This window comes from Ambystoma mexicanum, chromosome 4p (genome assembly GCF_040938575.1).
Source record: "Ambystoma mexicanum isolate Mex_15411 chromosome 4p, UKY_AmexF1_1, whole genome shotgun sequence".
NCBI lineage: Eukaryota > Metazoa > Chordata > Amphibia > Caudata > Ambystomatidae > Ambystoma > Ambystoma mexicanum.
This window is the reverse complement of record NC_090927.1, coordinates 906,034,965-906,052,707: the sequence shown is the minus strand read 5'-3', so window position 1 is coordinate 906,052,707 and position 17,743 is coordinate 906,034,965. Positions and strand designations below refer to the sequence as shown.

The following is a 17,743-nucleotide window of genomic DNA, read 5'->3' as shown; positions in this document are numbered from 1 at the left end:
GAGAGACATGAATAAAGCTTTCATGATCATTTGAGAACCACACGCCTAAATATTTGATCCCACCCACCTGGAAGGGGAGGTCTAACAAAATGTATTAAGTCCAGTCGTATGTGCTCACAGCCACAATGGCATGAACATTCATTTATCATACATTGTGGCACATTCCAAAAACGCTCACATTCTTCATGCAGTCATCAGTGAGGCAAATGGATCCATGATGTAGACTAAGACATAATTAGAAAACAAAACCAGCTTACACTGCCCTTCTTCCACAAAGATGTAACTAATCGAAACATTCCTAGAGATGAAATTGTCCAGTGGCTCAAAACCCAAACCTTAAAACAATAGGGAGAGAAAACGTTTCTGCCTAATACCCTTACTTAATCCAAAAAGTATCACGCTTTCAGCATCCACAGCCATGCAGGCCAAGGGGCCCTGTGTACATCGCTGTTACCCACATTACCCACCTGATCCATTTGGAGCCCAATTCAAATGCCCTCATGACTCCTGATGCTGGAAATGCATTGGAGGGACAGGGCCTCCATGTCCTTGTCCTGTACTCCTTTTATCATGTGTGGTCTGTGTTAATTTCTGCACAGGAGCCCATGTGGGACTCCTTGCAGTGCAGCTCTTCCTCTTTTTGGTTGTGGTGCACAGACCCCTGGGATACCCTTATGGCACCCATGGGTGGGGGACACACCTGTACCCCTAGTGTTTTTTTTTGGGGCACCTGTGTGTGGCTCACAGAGCACGGTATGGGCTGGTGGCAGCTCCATGCTGAATTTTGACAGGTGCTCTGAGTATCCTCCATTTCGGGATACCCAGCCCTGCCATTGGAATCAGTTGATTCCTGATAGGAGACAAGATGGACTGTGTGGCCCCTTGCTTTCTATTGCCTGTTACCTCGTTTTCCCAAAGTCATGGGAAGCCCTGACTCTGTCCCTTCCCTTGACTGGCTGTTGGGTGGAAGTTCCATATATGGTATTGTGGGGAAGTCCAGGCCAGACTGGCTGGAGCCTTCCCAAGTGACTGTATGTTGTGGGTACACCCTTGGTTGTGGGTACACACTTGGGGTGGGACTTGGGTGAATGGAGTGTGTGACCAATATACGTTTCATGTTATGGGTGTCTGGTTTCTGGTGTGTGACACAATGACTAAGACAGCCCTGCCCGAAACTGGTATGAATGCAGTGTGGAGTGCTGATTGACTGGGTACTTGTCCCAATCCACATTCCTTGTTGTGAGTATCTGGATGGAGAAGAATGGCCTGAATGCACTGTGAGCCTGTTTGGCTGCCCGCTGAATGCCCTTCTGAATGATTGGCTGCCTGAGCCTGGCTCAGCAGTGTGAATGAGAGACAGAACAGTATATCTGGGGGCCTCACACTTACTGGAATTGTTCAGAAGGTGAAGTCGAAACTTGATGCTTAACCATGAAGCTCAGCTGGAAGAAGAAGGCTTTGCTGCTGCTTTCCTTTGAAGCCATCCGAAAGCTATCGTGTCTCCAAGAACTGATCCAAGAGATGATCTTGCTAGGAGTCCTCTTCCCGAGCTACAAGGGAACATCGTGCACCAGGAAGGACCGGTAACGAAGATCCTTCACCAACGCTCCCTGGAAGTCAGTCCACGAAAGGCTGCCGACCGGAGAAGGGGGCCGCAGGGGAATCTGAAGTGAAGCGCCAGGACGTCGAGACCATCGACGACCATCACCGTCGACCGAGGTTCGGAAAACCGCTGTAACCTCATCGACCGGAGCCACAACGCTCCATTGCCTAAGACACTTTGAAATCAAGGACTCCCTTGTTCATCACCATCGACCGCTTTGTCCCACTGGAGAAAGTCAAGGTCGCTGATGAACCGAGGAGAATCCACCGGTGGGTTTCCCGCCACCCGAAGTCCACAAAGAAAGCGGTAAAAAGATTTGAAAGCCCGCCGTGGTCGAGTCCCGATAGCCGATGCCAAACGCTGATGACCCGCCGCCCTTGCTGGGCCTACGTTCTTCATTAAGTACTCTTGGCACAACGAACACTCATCCTCAAGGTATACCGCACGCCTCATCTTCGGTGGACGTCCATGACCGATCGTCGACAAGCACCGCAAGGATTGAAGCTGCTGTCCCGGCGACATTGTTCACCTTTTCCTTGTGGAATCTCGATGATACGTGGCTCCTGCCTTAAAGGGAGTTCACTCAAGAAGGGTCCGTCTATGACCCATCGAAGAACTCTGCTAAACCAGGTACATTGGGGTAGTAGAACATTTTTAGAAGGAAACTAGACTATGCTAAACAATATATGGACTGGGCTTGTCAGTATACTTTATTCACAGGTTGCCCAGGTGGGGGGATCCTCACGTAGAACTGTGTCTTTGGTAGTATTCTGCTAATTGTTTAATCACTTGTTTTCCTCCTGTATCTGGTGTTGGTTCACATTGCTATTAGACTTGTATGTTATTGCAATTGTCAGCAGTTGATGCATTTTAATGGAGTCAAGAGATAACTGTGGTACCACATAGATATTTTACATATTTATCATTATGCCTGACCAAAAAGTGTGTTATTGTGTGTGTATATTTTCTGAACCTTATTTATATGAAGAATTGTGTTATCAATAACATAGTGTGTGGGCATTGCTTTGTGGGGGTTTGGAGACTACACTGTACTTAAGAACCAGCCTGCATCACCTCCTGAGAGCTTAAGCCTTGATTGCTCGCCCATACCATATAGAAAATCTTGTCTGGGGTGCTGTGTGCTTCTACTCTGCCATCTAGAGGGCAGAAGTACAGATAACCCCCTTCCAGTCTTTACACTATGGGGGGCTTCCAGGCCCTTCTATGAAATACTGTAGTTATTTCCTGGATTAGGGTGGGTGGAATTGCATCACTGGCTAAAATAAAATGATAGAACTTGGAGCAACATTTAAATATGTTATAGTAAACAAGTAGGTGCAATTGCTCCCTGGAGCCCTCATCTAGATCATCCTTTTTTTGTGTTCGTTTTAAAAGAATACTTTATTTAAATGTTTGTTATAAACTTAATTTTATTTTATTTTTTTATTTTATTTAAACAGATTGTATGGTTTCCATATTTGAAACCTTTAACCTGATCATGTCCATTCTTCCATGAAGTGTCTTCAGTTTGATGTACAGTATCCTGATAGCAGAGCTTGGTAACACCTTATTGTGCCTGGGTCATGTTGTTGATAACCTCTAGTTTCTTGAGAATTAGAATCACTAGTCTTATGAGTGCCAATGTTATTTTCATTTTTTCTCCTTCTACAAGAGTCTTACACCACTCATCAACGTTCCTTGTCATGTGACTTCTAATGATGTCCCCCAAGCACTGCTCTCGCTCTTTCCTTAAACCGGTACACTGTAGTGTGAGATGTTTCAGAGATTTTATCTCTCCTTTTATTTTACACATTCTGCAGCTTTCACGGATATCCAACCTTTTTCTTCTTTGTAATATTTCTCCCGTTGGTAAAATGTTCAATCTGAATCTCAGAAAAAGGTCTCGGAAGTACCAGTTAGGGAATAAAGTCAGATAACTCAGGATCTGATTCAGTTTTCGTGGTTGAACCCAGAAGTTTTCGTAACCTTTGTATTTGTGGTTGTCTTCTTGGGTCTCGATCCAATCTGCCATGTATAGTTTCTTTTTAGTTTTGTCTGGGTTGATCCATAAGTCATCCTCTGACTCACTGAGGTTCACTAGGATCCCTCGACATGTCTTTTGCCAGTCTATTAAGATTATGTCAGATTGGTCTTTTAGGGCTTTTATCAGCACCCCAAATCCTCCCGTGGTGTTTTCTTCAAGACATTTTCGGTAGAAACTTAGCATTTTCCATACCGTAATTGTTTTGAGTGATGTCAATGCCAGCTCTCTCCTTATTTGCTGTATTGGGACTGATTTGGGCAGCTGTAAAGTTTTCCTCCAAAACAGGCCCTCCAGGATTGACCATGTTTGAGCTTGTAGGGGGGGGTTGGTGATTCTACCCCATATGTTAATATTGGCACCACTTTCATCCTGTAAAAGGATATTAAAGGTGATATGGTGAATCTGCAGTATCTTTTTAGCCCCACTATTCTTGGCATGTTGTTATTCGTATTGTCTATACAGGCTCCCAAGTACGTGAAAGCTTCAACTTCCAAGATTTTTTTTGTTTTTCAGAGACCATCCTAGTTTTTTCCCTCTGTTTCTATTACCTCCTGGGCATAGCTTCAGAATTCTCGATTTTTCTGGATTTATTACCAGATCATTTGAGTCTACATACGATTGTAATGTAGTGAGCTGTCTTTGCAAGCCGATTTGGGTTTGGTCCATCAGGACGATATCATCTGCGTAAAGCAATCTCCCAATCGGCGTTCCTGCTATTTTTGGTGGAAAGCAGCGAGTGGACTCAAATGACTCCTCCAGGTCTGATGTGAACAGGTTATACAATTCCGGAGCCAGCGGGCATCCTTGTTTTAAGCCCATTTTTATCTGAATTTAGTCTGTTCTGGCTTTCATTAAGTTAATCAGGAAGATGTTAAGTGCTGTGCCTCTCCCTTTCACAAAACCCGATTGCCAAGGATCACGTCGTCCACTTTGCTGTACCCAATGGTCTAATGCTTTCAGTAGTGTAGACGCAAAGACCTTCCCCACCACCTCTAGTAATGCGATTGGTCTGTAATTGTCAGCTGATGTTCTGAGACCCTTTTTAAAAATGGGCACCACTACTGCCTTTCGCCAGGAATCCAAAATTGTTTCTGTCGTTAGTATGTAATTAAATAGAAGATGAAGAAATTTAGCCCATTCGTCTGTGTTACTTTTCAGTATTACGTTTGTCAGCCCGTCGGGCCCAGGGGCTCTCGAATCTTTCAGTTTTTTTAGGATGCTCTCAATTGCTTCAATACTGATATCTATAGTTGCCTCATTTTTATTTGTCGTTGGTTTCCGCTTTGGGTCAGTGTGAGTTTCTCCTTGCAGCTGTGTATAGTGCTTAACCCATGAAGAAGCACTAATTGGGTTCATTTGACTTATTGCTTGAGGCTTCTCCACTTCGTTGATGATGGCCCATATTTCAGCTGTATTTTTAGTTCTTATTTTTCCCAGCATTCATTCTGCATCCTGATTTAGCAAGGTCTTCTTGTGTAAATGTAACCAGTTTCTGTATTTTTGTTTTAGCTTATGAATCTCTTTACTCCAGTTGTCGTGTTTAATCTTTTTTAGTCTTCTGATGTCTCTCCTTAATGCTTTTTTCTTTTCTCGTATACGACTGTCGTACTGGTGTTGGTAGGTTGATATTTGATGGTTACTTCCAAGCTTCCTTTCTGTAACAAATGTTCTGAAAAGCGGGGTGTAATCAATCCTTTTTTGCCCTTGTTCGTTTTCAAGCGTCGAGATAATTTGTTTTAGATTATGGTTTAGTTCTCTTGTTTTCTCTGGTCTGATCCTTAGTTTGATACCTTTTTGGTCTGTGACCAACTTCTGGTTATAAGTTCCGGTCTTGTTATTGCTGATGTTTTTGCACGTCAGTTTTAACAAGTTGTGGTCACTTTCTACTGTTGAGATTACTTCCAAGGTCTGGATGTTCTCCGACAAATTACTTGAGATGCAAATATAGTCCAGGATCTCTACTGATTGTGTTCCCTTCCAGGTTGGTTTTGCTGGTTGGTCCCCCTTCACCTTTCCGTTCAGTACTACACAATCCCTTGATTGTACCATACGGTTCCACATTGTACCTCTTTTTTCCTTTGTTGAAGCTGTTGTTATGTCCTGCTCTGATCGGTCGTCCTTGTTCAGGCACGAACAATTTAAGTCTCCTACCAGTATGAACATAGGATCAGTCCACTTTTCTCTCTGTTCATCGATTAATTCTGCTATTTTATCTGGCAGGTTTTCGTGTAGTGAGTTTGCTGGATTCCAATATATGTTGATGAGTATTAGTACTTTACTGGCTTTTTTATCCAGCTGTAACACTACCATCTGAATGAGTAAGTTTGGATTTGTCTCCTCCAGCACTTGCCAGTCCAGGTCATTTTTGATGGCTACCAGTAGACCTGACATAGGTCTACCTTTTGGACCTTTGACTGCTGGGTTTAGCAATACCACGTATCCTTCCAATGTCGGTGGTTGCACCAGCCATGTTTCTTGTAGGCACAACACACTAAGTTTCTCTTTTTGAAGCGCTCCATTAGTAAAAAGGTGGTTAGAGCCTCTGGTGTTCCAACTTCCCAGGCTCCATGAACCCACGCTTTTTACTGTTTTATATTATTGGGTGTTTGTTTTGTCATCAATCATGTTTTTCAACCATTTCCACCTTGCTGCTTCGTTTTCTTCTTCTTGTTGTTGAATTCTTTTGTTTGAGCTTTGTGTTCTGGGTGCCCCTTCTTGCTGATGTTGTTTTGTTAGTCTTGGCACTACTGGTCTCTCTGTCTTTTCTGTTGATTTGTCTCACCGAGTGTTTCTTTACTCTCTCCTGGGTTTTTAGGACTTCATCACTTTCTTGTAGGTCGAAACCCATTGGTCTTAATTGCGGAGCTTGTTCCAGTAGCAGTTGTCTCACCAGATTTGATCTTGTATGCAAGATTACCTTGTCGGTGCAATCTTCCTCGATGAATTCTACGATCGCCAAGTCGTCTGTTGTAATTAGTCTTAGGGCCGGTATGTGGTGGAGGAGTCTTATTATGTTGGTTCTGTTGAGGATTAATCGGTCCTCATAATGAAGGATCCGTTCCAGAACAAGCCCTGGTTGCTTGGAACTGTCAGCAGCACTTGTTTTGCGTGTGGGTCTGTGCTGTAGATCTCTTCCCCCCTCTTTTGTGTACTGCCGGTCTCTTCTTTCCTCCGTCTCGATTCGCTTGTTGCTGTATCTTGTTTCACTTTCCTGACTGGTTCTGTGGTTTCGGGTCACAGACCGTCCCACAAACCTTTCTCGACCTTGACGTTCGCTCTTCTGACCTCTTTCACTTGATTCCTGGTTTTTTCTCGGTCCATCCTTTTCTGTATGAGTATTTGGTACTCTTTTGTTTTCTCTCTGTGTCTCATAACCGGTTTGTGTTGGCATTATAGATGAGGTGTCACTTTCGCTATAATCTGTGTGCTCCTCACTCGCGGAATCATCAGCCCCTGTGTTTACCTCATCGATGCCTCTTATGCCCTGTTTGTCTTCGTCATCTGAAACCGGGTAAGTGGAGAGGTCCAGCAGGTCATCGTCAGAGCAATCAACTTCTTCGATTTCTAAGATCTTTTGTTCTTCAGTCTTTTGGTCGGGTCTCACCTTTTTCTTGTTGTTTCTTAGCTGGTCAATTATACTCGCTTGTTCTTTTGGTATTGTCAGGTTTTTAATGAAAGCTCGGCATTTACTACTGCTGGGGGCTTTTGCTGGTGGTTGATTTTTTTGTTTTCTAGAGGGCCCTATGTTCTTGTGGTGCCCCCCTAATTTGTTATCTGCGGTCCCATTGTTCTTCGTTTTTGTTTGGCTGTCTAGTTTTTTATCTTCTGTGTTTATGTCTCTTGTTTTGAAGATCTCGCACACATTCTCCTTTTTCTTTCCTTTCTCCAGACATTTGTCCGTAGTGATGGAGTCTCCAGGCCTTGTTGTCGGTCTTTTACTAGAAATGGCCTCCACTGTTTCTGTTGAGTTGTTTAGCCCTTCCCTAGCGCTTCTGTTTAGGGGACTTTCTTCCACCTCGATCTCTGATGATTTCATTGACTCATTTCTTGTTCCTGGTTGAGACAATTTGCTCTTTGGTTTTTCTCTTGGAAGAATGTTACTGGTGATATCCTCAGTCGGGGGGGGTCTATCTTCGTTTTGTTTTACCTCCCCCTTCTCTTCACTTTGAGTTGCTCGCGGTTCCATAACGGTTACACTTTGGGTTTCTGAGTCCTCTTCTAAATTTACTGGTGTACCCATGCTCCTTTCTCCTTAATTTTCTTGCTCGTTAGATTCAGCATTGTTTTGTTTTTCTACACCTGGAATAACCTCATGCACGGTCATTGTTCCTGAGTCTTTTCTTATAAAGTCCTTGCCTTTTTGATTTAACCTCCCTAGTTTTCTTTCTTTTAGTATAGGTTTGATTATGTCATGTAGCAGTTGGGTGATATTTGCGGTGCTGTTGTCCAAGTTGTTTTGGATTGCTGAAATGAAACCCTCTACAAATATTGTTTTGGTATGTACCATTGCAAGTATCGTAGAATGGTCTTTTAATGTGTCCGCGATGTCCTCATACAGTTTCATGAAGGGTGCTAGGATTCCTGACATAGTTGCGACCATTAGGAAATTGTCTTCCGTTGTTCGATCTGATTTAACCTGGTCTTCATTTCCCACTTGGTTTAATGGCAACGTTTGCGTCGATTTGTCTTCGATGTCAACTTTGTCAGTCATTCCTCTTTCTTTGTCAACGTTTTTGGTGCCTATGGTCTTGTCTTTTAGTGCGTTCTTCATATTCATTGACGTCTCCAACAAAACTGCATCTGATATTTCGACTCCTGTCGTTTTCTTCATTTGATTAGTGCAGGCGGGGCTCCGTCTGCCAAAGCTGAAGCTTAGTGTCTCCCTAGCATTTGCTGGGGTTACTGTGGTTCCTCCATTTATGGTGTTTGGAGTTTTGGGAGCCCCTGTTGTTAAATTTGTTGGCAATGGTCCTGCCGTAAATGGTTTCCATATGATGTTCTGGGAGCACCCTCATTTTGGTTGTTCGGGTATTTCGTCCTCTTAACTATGTATCTAGATGGGGGGCTGAACTGAGTTCTTGGATTAGCCCCCTCACGGCCTTCCGACTGTGCTAACTCCTTCCATGGCCTTTCGTCCTCTGCCTCGGAGTTTGAGTTTTTTCTTTTCAGGTTGTTCAGCATATGGCGTTCCCCTGTTGTTGGTAGCTTTGGTTTTTCTATCCAACTAGATACAGTCGCTTGGCTTGCATTGTGACCTGCTCTTGCCTCCTTTGGGCTTACCCAGGGCTCAATAGTAGAGACATTCAATGCTGTTAGATTTGGAGAACTGACCAGATTTTGCATTTGGTCTTCCACTGGCTTGTCTGTGATTTTTTGTGTGGCCTGTTTTGTCGAATGCTCTGCTTCCGTCTGTAGGCTTCCTGCTACAATTTCAATTTCATCTGTGGCGGCTCCCATGGCTTTGGGTGGTTCTCGGGTATCAGCGGCCGCCTGCCCATTGTCTATGTATAGCGCAGTGCTAGCTCCAATTTGTACTTGAATATTGATGGGGCAGAAACTTTGATTTAATAAGGGGTCAGGGGTCGCTGGCTGGAGTTCTGCCTCTGCAGCCCAAGAGGGGGTGGAGCAAGTCACATCCGTATCCCTCACTATGCCCTCTGCCCCTTCAGTCTGTTCATTGTCTCTCTTTAAATGCATTTTGTGTCCTTGCTCCCCTTCAGTGAGTCCCAATGGCACGTGCAAATAAAGCTTACCTTCTTTTATGTTCTGCAATTCTTTGGCGGCACTGTGGTCTGGCACTCCGCGCTCCGCCCGCCACCTGACACCGGACACTCTGACACACTCCGCTACGCTTCGCTTGACTTCCGGTTTTTGAAGTAAGCGGGCGTGGGGAGGTGGAGCGTCAGGCAGGTGAGAAGGCAAGTGAAAACAGACTCCTGTGTCTTCAAAGTGAAAGTAAAAACTTAACAAAAATGAAACAATATTGTTCAGGCACACAGCATTACAACACAGTGTCAAAATAGGTATGGTACACCCAACAGGCAATGGTTCATGTGGTGACAGACATCCATAATTTCCAGGTTACAAGTTACAGTTATTGGTCTTCATCAGAACATTTCATCAGTGAATTGTCAGGTTTCCTAAGTAGATATTGTTGATAAGGGAACCATGTGTCCAGGGGTCAGGCCTTGAGTGGCCTGGTGTCTATAAAGGTTAGCTCCACATCATGACAGTGCACAACATACATCAACCAGCCATCACTGCTGGGGTTTCAGTTCCCACACCAAGTTATCGCAACCCTTTTTTGTGCCAGGACCAACATAAGGCCAGTCAATTTCCTAGCGAATCCAGGCACAAATCGAGTGTATCGCACTAAAGTTATCATAGGATTTATTTCCATATTTTCCCTCGTGATTTGTGTGAGAATCCTGAATACCCTCTCCCAGAACTCCAAAACCCTCGGGCAGAACCATGCTAGATGCATAAAATCCACCACCGGGTGCAGGCACCTTGGGCAACCCTGCAGCACTGTGGGGTAAAATGTATGTAACTGTGATGGCATGGGGAATGCTTGATGGATACATTTGAAGTGTATCAATTGGTATGCGGTATTCCTCTATACCTTTGTTTGATCAACAATGTAGGACCACTCTTTATCCCTTATTGTTAATGGCATACTACCTTCCCATCTAAGCCAAGAAGGACCGGTAACAAAGATCCAATAAGGTTGCAACTAATATAAATGAGAAACCAGATGCCTCTCTCCTTGTGCAATGATCATCTCGTGAAGTAAGGTGAAAGTAGGGGGCAGTGCAGGGAAGCATGGGAACCGTGTCGTTCCTGAACCTATAATATATAAAGGGACCCAGAGGTGACGTGCTACTACGTCCCTTAAAGTCTTCTAGTGTGATAAACACATTTTTGGGGTAGAAGACAACGAATGTGCTTAGCCCTAGTCGTGTCGCCACATTCAACTACACTTTTTCAAGTGTTATCTCCATCCCAGCTGCATATCTCGCCAGCAACGAAGGCAAATATAAGATGCCATACCCCAGCCTCACACCGCTCTCCCTCCATGGCCTGCACATGCACACTACAACATCTATTTCATTCCTTCTGGCTTTGGCCCCAAGTAAGATTACCGATCACCGCCCCGGCCCCACCGATGCCCGCTCCACCTCCACCGTGGTCTATCAGGGCGTGGCTGGTACCAGTGCGATAAGTAATCGGCCAGAGTGACGAGGCAGTATTGTTCAAAATCAGGAAGCTCAAGGCCACCCCTAGTTAGTGGAGCGGCTAACATTTCCCATATCATTCTTGCCTGCTTGCCTGCCCAAGCCATTCTCAAGAAGGTGCTTTTAAGGTCTGTGAAAAACGATTTGGGTAGAGTCATGGGGAATCCCCATCAGGCATGCAGTGTATCTTCAAGTTCAGAGGTGCCTTCCCCATGAACCTCATTGGCGGTTGCCAGATTCTTGTGTAGGCAAATAATGTCCTTGTTTTCAGACAGTGGAGAGCTGCCTCTTGAACCTTCTCCAACCTATAATAACCAGGCATGATAGACCGCGAGGGGATTTAAATGCCTTATTCATTTCTCATATTAAAACCTACTGCTTGGGTGAATTTCGTTTCCTGATGAATAGCATATGTTTTCAGGCATGATTTGGATGAATGGGGGAGTTGCACTGAGTTCCCAGAGCACGATCCTCTCAGTGAACATTCATCCAAACTACAGAGGCCCTTGCTTCTGACTTTCCTTCCTGTGCACAGAAGCCCAATGACAGTACTAAAACCTCTCAAGAATGCCATCTCCTCTCCCAAATGTCGTAAACACTGTTAACCCCCATTCACCAAAAACATCACTGTAAAAGTTCAAAGTCCATTCTACCTACTGAATAAGTAAAAATCCTCCTACACCCTTTCCCAACACAGAGGCGCTCCAGAGGCCTCCTTATTTCTAAAGTGCAGAGAGATCCATTGCCCCTACCTGCCTTCCCAAATACTGAGGCGCCTCACCACTCCTATTGTGATGACCCAAAGAGAGATATCCCATCTCCTGCAGCCATTGTTGAAATACATCTAGCCCCACTACCAATATAAGGGACATGTCCTCCTGAGCAGAAAGCTGCCAGAATACAAGTGCATCCTCACTCTTTTACAGCTTTCCAGATAAAGATGACCTTTCTACTTTGACCCACACATGCATACAGGTGCTGCCACTCCTACCAACGCTGTCAAATATTAAGGCACTGCGACAATACACTGGCTCAATATCCTGGCATAAGAAGGCCAACCCCCATTTTCCAACAATTTGCGCACTGGCTTAATACGCAACCATGATTATGAATGAATACGAATAGTGAATGGCTGATATAATTAAATGCATAAATATCTGAAGAGTTCTCTGTCACTAGCTAGAGACCAGCAACTCAATGTCATGATCTCCAAATTATTCAAGGTGTAGTAGAAATCAGGTCTATATGTTCTGGGTCACATATTCCTCTTTGATGTTTTCTTGTCTTCTTAACCCGCCGGGTGACTTTTAGGGCAGTGTTTCAGCCATTGATGACACTCACAGCAGTGAACAGGCCCCTCCCAAGAAGGGAGACACAAAGGATGAGCCTCGCTCCACATCTCCTGAACTCAAGCTGAAAAAAAGCAGGAAGAAGAAACACAAAGAGAAGGTACTGGTGAGGCCAATATACATACAGTTGTAATGGGGTGTGCTGATTTCACCCAGCTGACTTAGAGTTATCAGGAGAGGAATGTGGAGCACATAGCACACCCAACTCATTTCATATATTTACCTAGAACAATCACCAGACAGCTTAAGCATGAGCCTGTATGCATAATGGTAAGCTGTCAATATAACACCCAGTACAGTGATTCAATATGATAATTTCCTTTATCATATATGGGATATGGTTCCGCCTGCCGTACGTTATAAGGATATTGCCACTGAGGAGTTCTTTGAAATATCCTTTTTACGTAAAGTAGGGGGGCCTTTTATACCCTATAATGCATGGCCACACACTCATCTCCTTTACTACCTGGCCTCTTCCTTAATGTAATGTAAGAGATCTTCCATTGGATGCTTCATATAATTAATGTAGAATGTGTGTAGATTTTAAAAAGCTAGCATGCAGCTTGTAATGTGTTGCTGGAAAATAGTTTGAGCAGTTTAAAAAAATGAATCGGAAAAAAAGTGTTTCATTTTGTGCTTTAAAAAAAGTAAAGCATGCTGATTCTTGCTCCAATGTTTTAAACTCCACAAGTGAACAAATTAAACAATCTACCGTAAAATGTTCCCTGTCAATTACTGTCTGTAAAGTATCATAGAAAACTATTTTACAAGCACAGAATTTGAAAAGCTTGTCAAGGCTTTAAGTGCAGCAGTTCTGCTCTGTGATGATGCAAGCATTGTGATGTCACAACTGAAGCCCAAGCATTGTGATGTCACAACTGAAGCGTAGTAACTGGTTACAGAGCAATAGTCATTATTTTCTTATTACATGTCAGTTATGATGACACAACTAGCCGGTGATATGAAAATATTTCCAGGTTTTACACATATATTGAAGGCTGCCATGTATTTATTATAACCATTTTTTTCTATATTTCTCAATTTCTTCTTACCAATTAATTTCGTTTTGTACTTCATGCATTGTTTTTGCAATAATTTCTTTTGTAAAACTATTTTTCAATTTCATTTCTGTCCTCCTCCTTAAATACCTTTTCATTAGTATTGTTTGGACCCTTTGATGGTTTTGTTTGGCTATTTCCTGCCCTACCAAACAAACCACTTCACCACCCTTTCACTGCTGTGAACCAAGAAGATATTTTTCAAGTGATATTTTCTCTTGGATTATTATATAGTCATTTTCATATTTTACGCAGTACATTGCATGTTGTGCCACAACAGCAACCTATCAATTTCTAGTGACCCTTAGGTCATAGCTTTATAATAAAGTACAAAATAACTTGCTGCCGGGACTTGAACGTACCACTTCTGTGCTACTTGATGAATTGCAACTGATTTTAACTCCCCAAATAGACAAATTAACATGATCCTGATAACCATGCTTAACCACAAGCAATAAGCTTGATTCATTAATTCCACATTTCCCTTTCATCTTTTGGGAAGCTTTTCAAGATTTTGCCCATGGTTGAAAGCCTGTGGGTTCTCCAATTATTTGTTTAATTGTTTTATGGTTGATCAAATCGCCTTTAACAAATACAAAAAGACATAGAAATAAGAAAGAAAACAAAATATTGCATCAATATCTAAGAAGATTCCATCTCATGAAATTGAAATAATTGACACATTTCATTAAGAAGTATAAGTCCTGACATTTGTTTTTAAAAGGAAAAGATATTGAAAATATTTGAGAGATTCTATCATAAATAAAACCACCATAAAATCTAGCTTCAGACTTTCACATCAAGTTGTAGACCTTTTATAAACACAGCTATCGCTATAACTATTGAGGTAGTTCTACCAGCCAGACATTCATTCCATAGATCTTGCTCGCCGACTGGCTGATACAGATGTGCAAACTTACCAAGATACCACAAACCTTTCATGTGTAAAGCAATACAAGAGACAACTAAATGTGTAAGAGTTTCATGGGTGTCAGTCATACCCCAAAATCTACAAGTAATAGCTTTGAAAGGGAGTAGCCCTTATCTCCCCAAGATTTGTTTTGTCAGGTGTTTGTTCCATCTTAATTTCAAGAAGGACTTTCGAGCAAATACACCGGATAAATGGTTAGATACAGTGTTACTATCCCTCGCCTTGTATGTTAATTCCTAAATTGACACATCTAGTCATAACCATGAAGACCCACCAGGATCGATATCCAATCCCTGCAAAACAGACCCAACTTACCCCTCAATGGATTGTTGAAGAGATCCTCCTCCGAGAAAGCCATCTGACTCAACTGGGATGTGCAGAATTCCACATAGTCTCATAAAAATCCAACTTTTTTAGTTTGTGTTAAAATATGCAAATCAGTATATAAAGAATTCTCCAGTGGGCAAATAATTTTCCGAATAAACGATACAATTTTCCACATGGCTCTAGAGGTAAGAGAATTAATACCCAATTAATACTGGATTGCTACCAATGGTACCAGGTTCTGTAGCCCTTAAACTCTACACCAAATTATGCCTTCTAATAGACATAAAAAATTATCTAACTCCCATAAAGATTACACTTCTATACCATAAAGGAGTTTGGGGATAATCTTTCCTTCATAAAATCTCAGGGTAGGAAGTATCAAAAACGTGCCATATCTAACATCCAACCGGATCATCTGATTACACATAGCTATTGCACGGGTCTTCAACCACTCCCTCACTTGAGACGGATGGGGCTTGGAGAGTATGGGAAATCCCAAATAAATGAAATTGTCCACCCTCTCCTGATACTCTGTTAAAACTCACCATTGAAATGAAGTAGCTTTTTTCTTCAGAGTACATTGCATTACTTTGGTTTTCTGTGAATTAATCTCCAAAGAGTTAACTGTCACACACTTCACAAAAGCCTTGATCAGATGCTGCAGACATATTTCATTGAAATCAAAAATAAGGAAATCATCCGCATAACTCAGCCATGTCACTGCAAGATTATTCACATTAGGGGAGATGAACACAGCTGGTACCAAATAGTCACCCATGTCTGACATGTTCAAATTAAAAAGACAGGGTACCAAAATACCCCCTTGACTAACTCCCCTAAACATCAGAATTCTCCTTGACAGGGCTCCTTCCATATTCAATCTAACTGGGACTGTGGGTTCTACAATACCAAAAAAAGATGATGGAGCTATAAGCAGTATTAGCCCCCTCTTGCCTTGCATGCTGCCCACACGTTGACTGATCCCCGGCCTTTTCCTCATGGTATGGCTTGGAGTTGGCCTGCTCTCTGGGACATCAGTGCTCATTCCAGATAAATTCCTTGGTTTCCTACCTGTCATTGCCTGCCATCACCTTCTCTCCAGTTGTCGACTCTGCCATACTCTATCCCTCGATGCCAACCACACTCCTCTTTGTACATCACTGCTCCTCTTACTTCCCTGGTTCTATTGTTTCTGCTGCTCCACCCTTTCTTCTAGCAGATACAGCGCCATATCTTGGCTTTGTCATCCTTTCTCTAGTTCCTCTATGCACACTTGCTATTTGTCTGCCTCCTACAAGTAGCACCATGGGAGGACTTTGGTACATGAACCCTGTCCCAGCATACTAATAGCTAAATTAATTCCTTCATAGGGTCGGTCCTTAAATGAATTCCATCTGCTAACTAAGCAAGAAGCCCCTATGCAGGTGACATTACCTGATGGTAACTGTGACAGGGATTGTGTTAAATCCCTAATGTACCTTAGCACTTAGTGTCAAAACACCTTGTAACTTGCTTATGCAACTATGTTCGACTCAGGTGGAAACACAAACACTCATTATAACCCTGCCATTCACAGTTACAACGGTGCCGGTGAGCTACCGGCACCGTTACCTTACCGGCAGAGTACAAGTTTGCGGGCGGGATGCTCTACCGGCCACCAGGTCAGACCTGGCGGGCGGACCGGCTGCCGCCCGCAGACTTTGACGGATGCACCGGCACTGTTGCACACAGTGCCGGTGCATCCGTCCTCCCCATTCCCATTGAGTCCAATGGGACTCGAATGGGAATGGGGAGTTTCTTTTTCCAGTGATTCCCCATTGCCAGGCGCCGGGAAAAAACAAATTTTACCGGCGGCAGCCTGCCATTTTTACCGGTACGACTACCGCCGGAGTCATAATGAGGCCCATTCTGTTACCAGTGTTATGCAAACTGAGTATCAAAGCTTTCCCTCAGGAAAGCATGTCTACCTCTATTTAAACTCTCCTGCCTGCAAAAAAAGACACTCCTTTCTGGAAAAACCTTTTTTCACAACACCTTGAATTTGGCAAACGGCATACAATTTAACACCTCAAAGTAAATACAAAATCATGGACAAAGGCTTTCAGATTACTACACAGAAACCCTTCAAGTTTACATTAGACATAACGGATTTCCATTTTAAAAATCGCTTCCAATTCAACCAAGTTTGCAAATAAAATACTTACCATATAAATACTATACCATATATAACACCATATATAACAAGCTTGTTATTTAGAAACTACAAAATAAAACATGTATTTATTTTTTAAATTATTGGCGTTTTATAAAACGCCAGCCACGAGCGTGGTTGATTTGCAAGTCATCCAAAGCAAAGAAAAGGTGGGAGAGACATTTGCAGGCCGATTCATGTAATTCCTCACAAAAGTGTCGCACGCGGCTGGCGCACAGCGTGCCCGTGCGAAAGCCTGCGCCAGCCGCGTGCGATAAAATCAATTTCCACGCACAGCGTATTCATGGATTCTCGCCTCCAAAAGCAGACGTGGCGCAGAGTGGCGCACCAACCCTGCACCAGCGCCAGTTACTCCCCCAAGAACGCCCTCGCGCAAGGAAAAGCCATCAAGATCGCAAAACCATCGCAAAGGGCTGCGCCAACCCTGGACCAGTTTACCGGACAGCAAACGCAAAGCAGGGAACGTGTATTACGGGTTTCGGGAACACACGTGCGCTATAAGTTCCACACGCGATCGGGCCTTTGGGAGCGTGGTCGTGTATTTCAGGGGTGCGTGAGAAGTTTTACACGCGATTGGACTGGGTGCGTGTATTTCAGGGGTGCGCGGGAAGTTTTACATGCGATTGGGCTGGGTACGTGTATTCCAGGGGTGCGCAGAAAGTTTTACACGTGATTGGGCTGGGTGCGGGTATTTCAGGGGTGCGCTGGAAGTTTTACACGCGATTGGGCTGGGTGCGTGTATTTCAGGGGTGCGCGGGAAGTTTTACACGCGATTGGGCTGGGTGCGTGTATTTCAGGGGTGCGCGGGAAGTTTTACACGCGATTGGGCTGGGTATGTGTATTCCAGGGGTGCGCGGAAAGTTTTACACGTGATTGGGCTGGGTGCGGGTATTTCAGGGGTGCATGGGAAGTTTTACACGCGATTGGGCTGGGTGCGTGTATTTCAGGGGTGCGCGGGAAGTTTTACACGCGATTGGGCTGGGT

General features: G+C 43.6%; 1 protein-coding gene across 13 annotated transcripts in view; it reads left to right on the top strand.

Moving 5' to 3' along the window:
• ANKRD6 (ankyrin repeat domain 6) overlaps nt 1-17,743 on the top strand; it is a 1,122,185-nt gene that overhangs the window by 942,876 nt on the left and 161,566 nt on the right. For 7 of the 13 annotated variants that reach the window (XM_069606490.1, XM_069606489.1, XM_069606491.1 and 4 more), the window contains one exon: nt 12,194-12,337. In XM_069606490.1, the coding sequence (XP_069462591.1) occupies nt 12,194-12,337 (144 nt within the window). The remainder of the gene's footprint in view (nt 1-12,193; nt 12,338-17,743) is intronic. The other 6 variants (XM_069606486.1, XM_069606494.1, XM_069606498.1 and 3 more) reach the window with 1 other exon arrangement.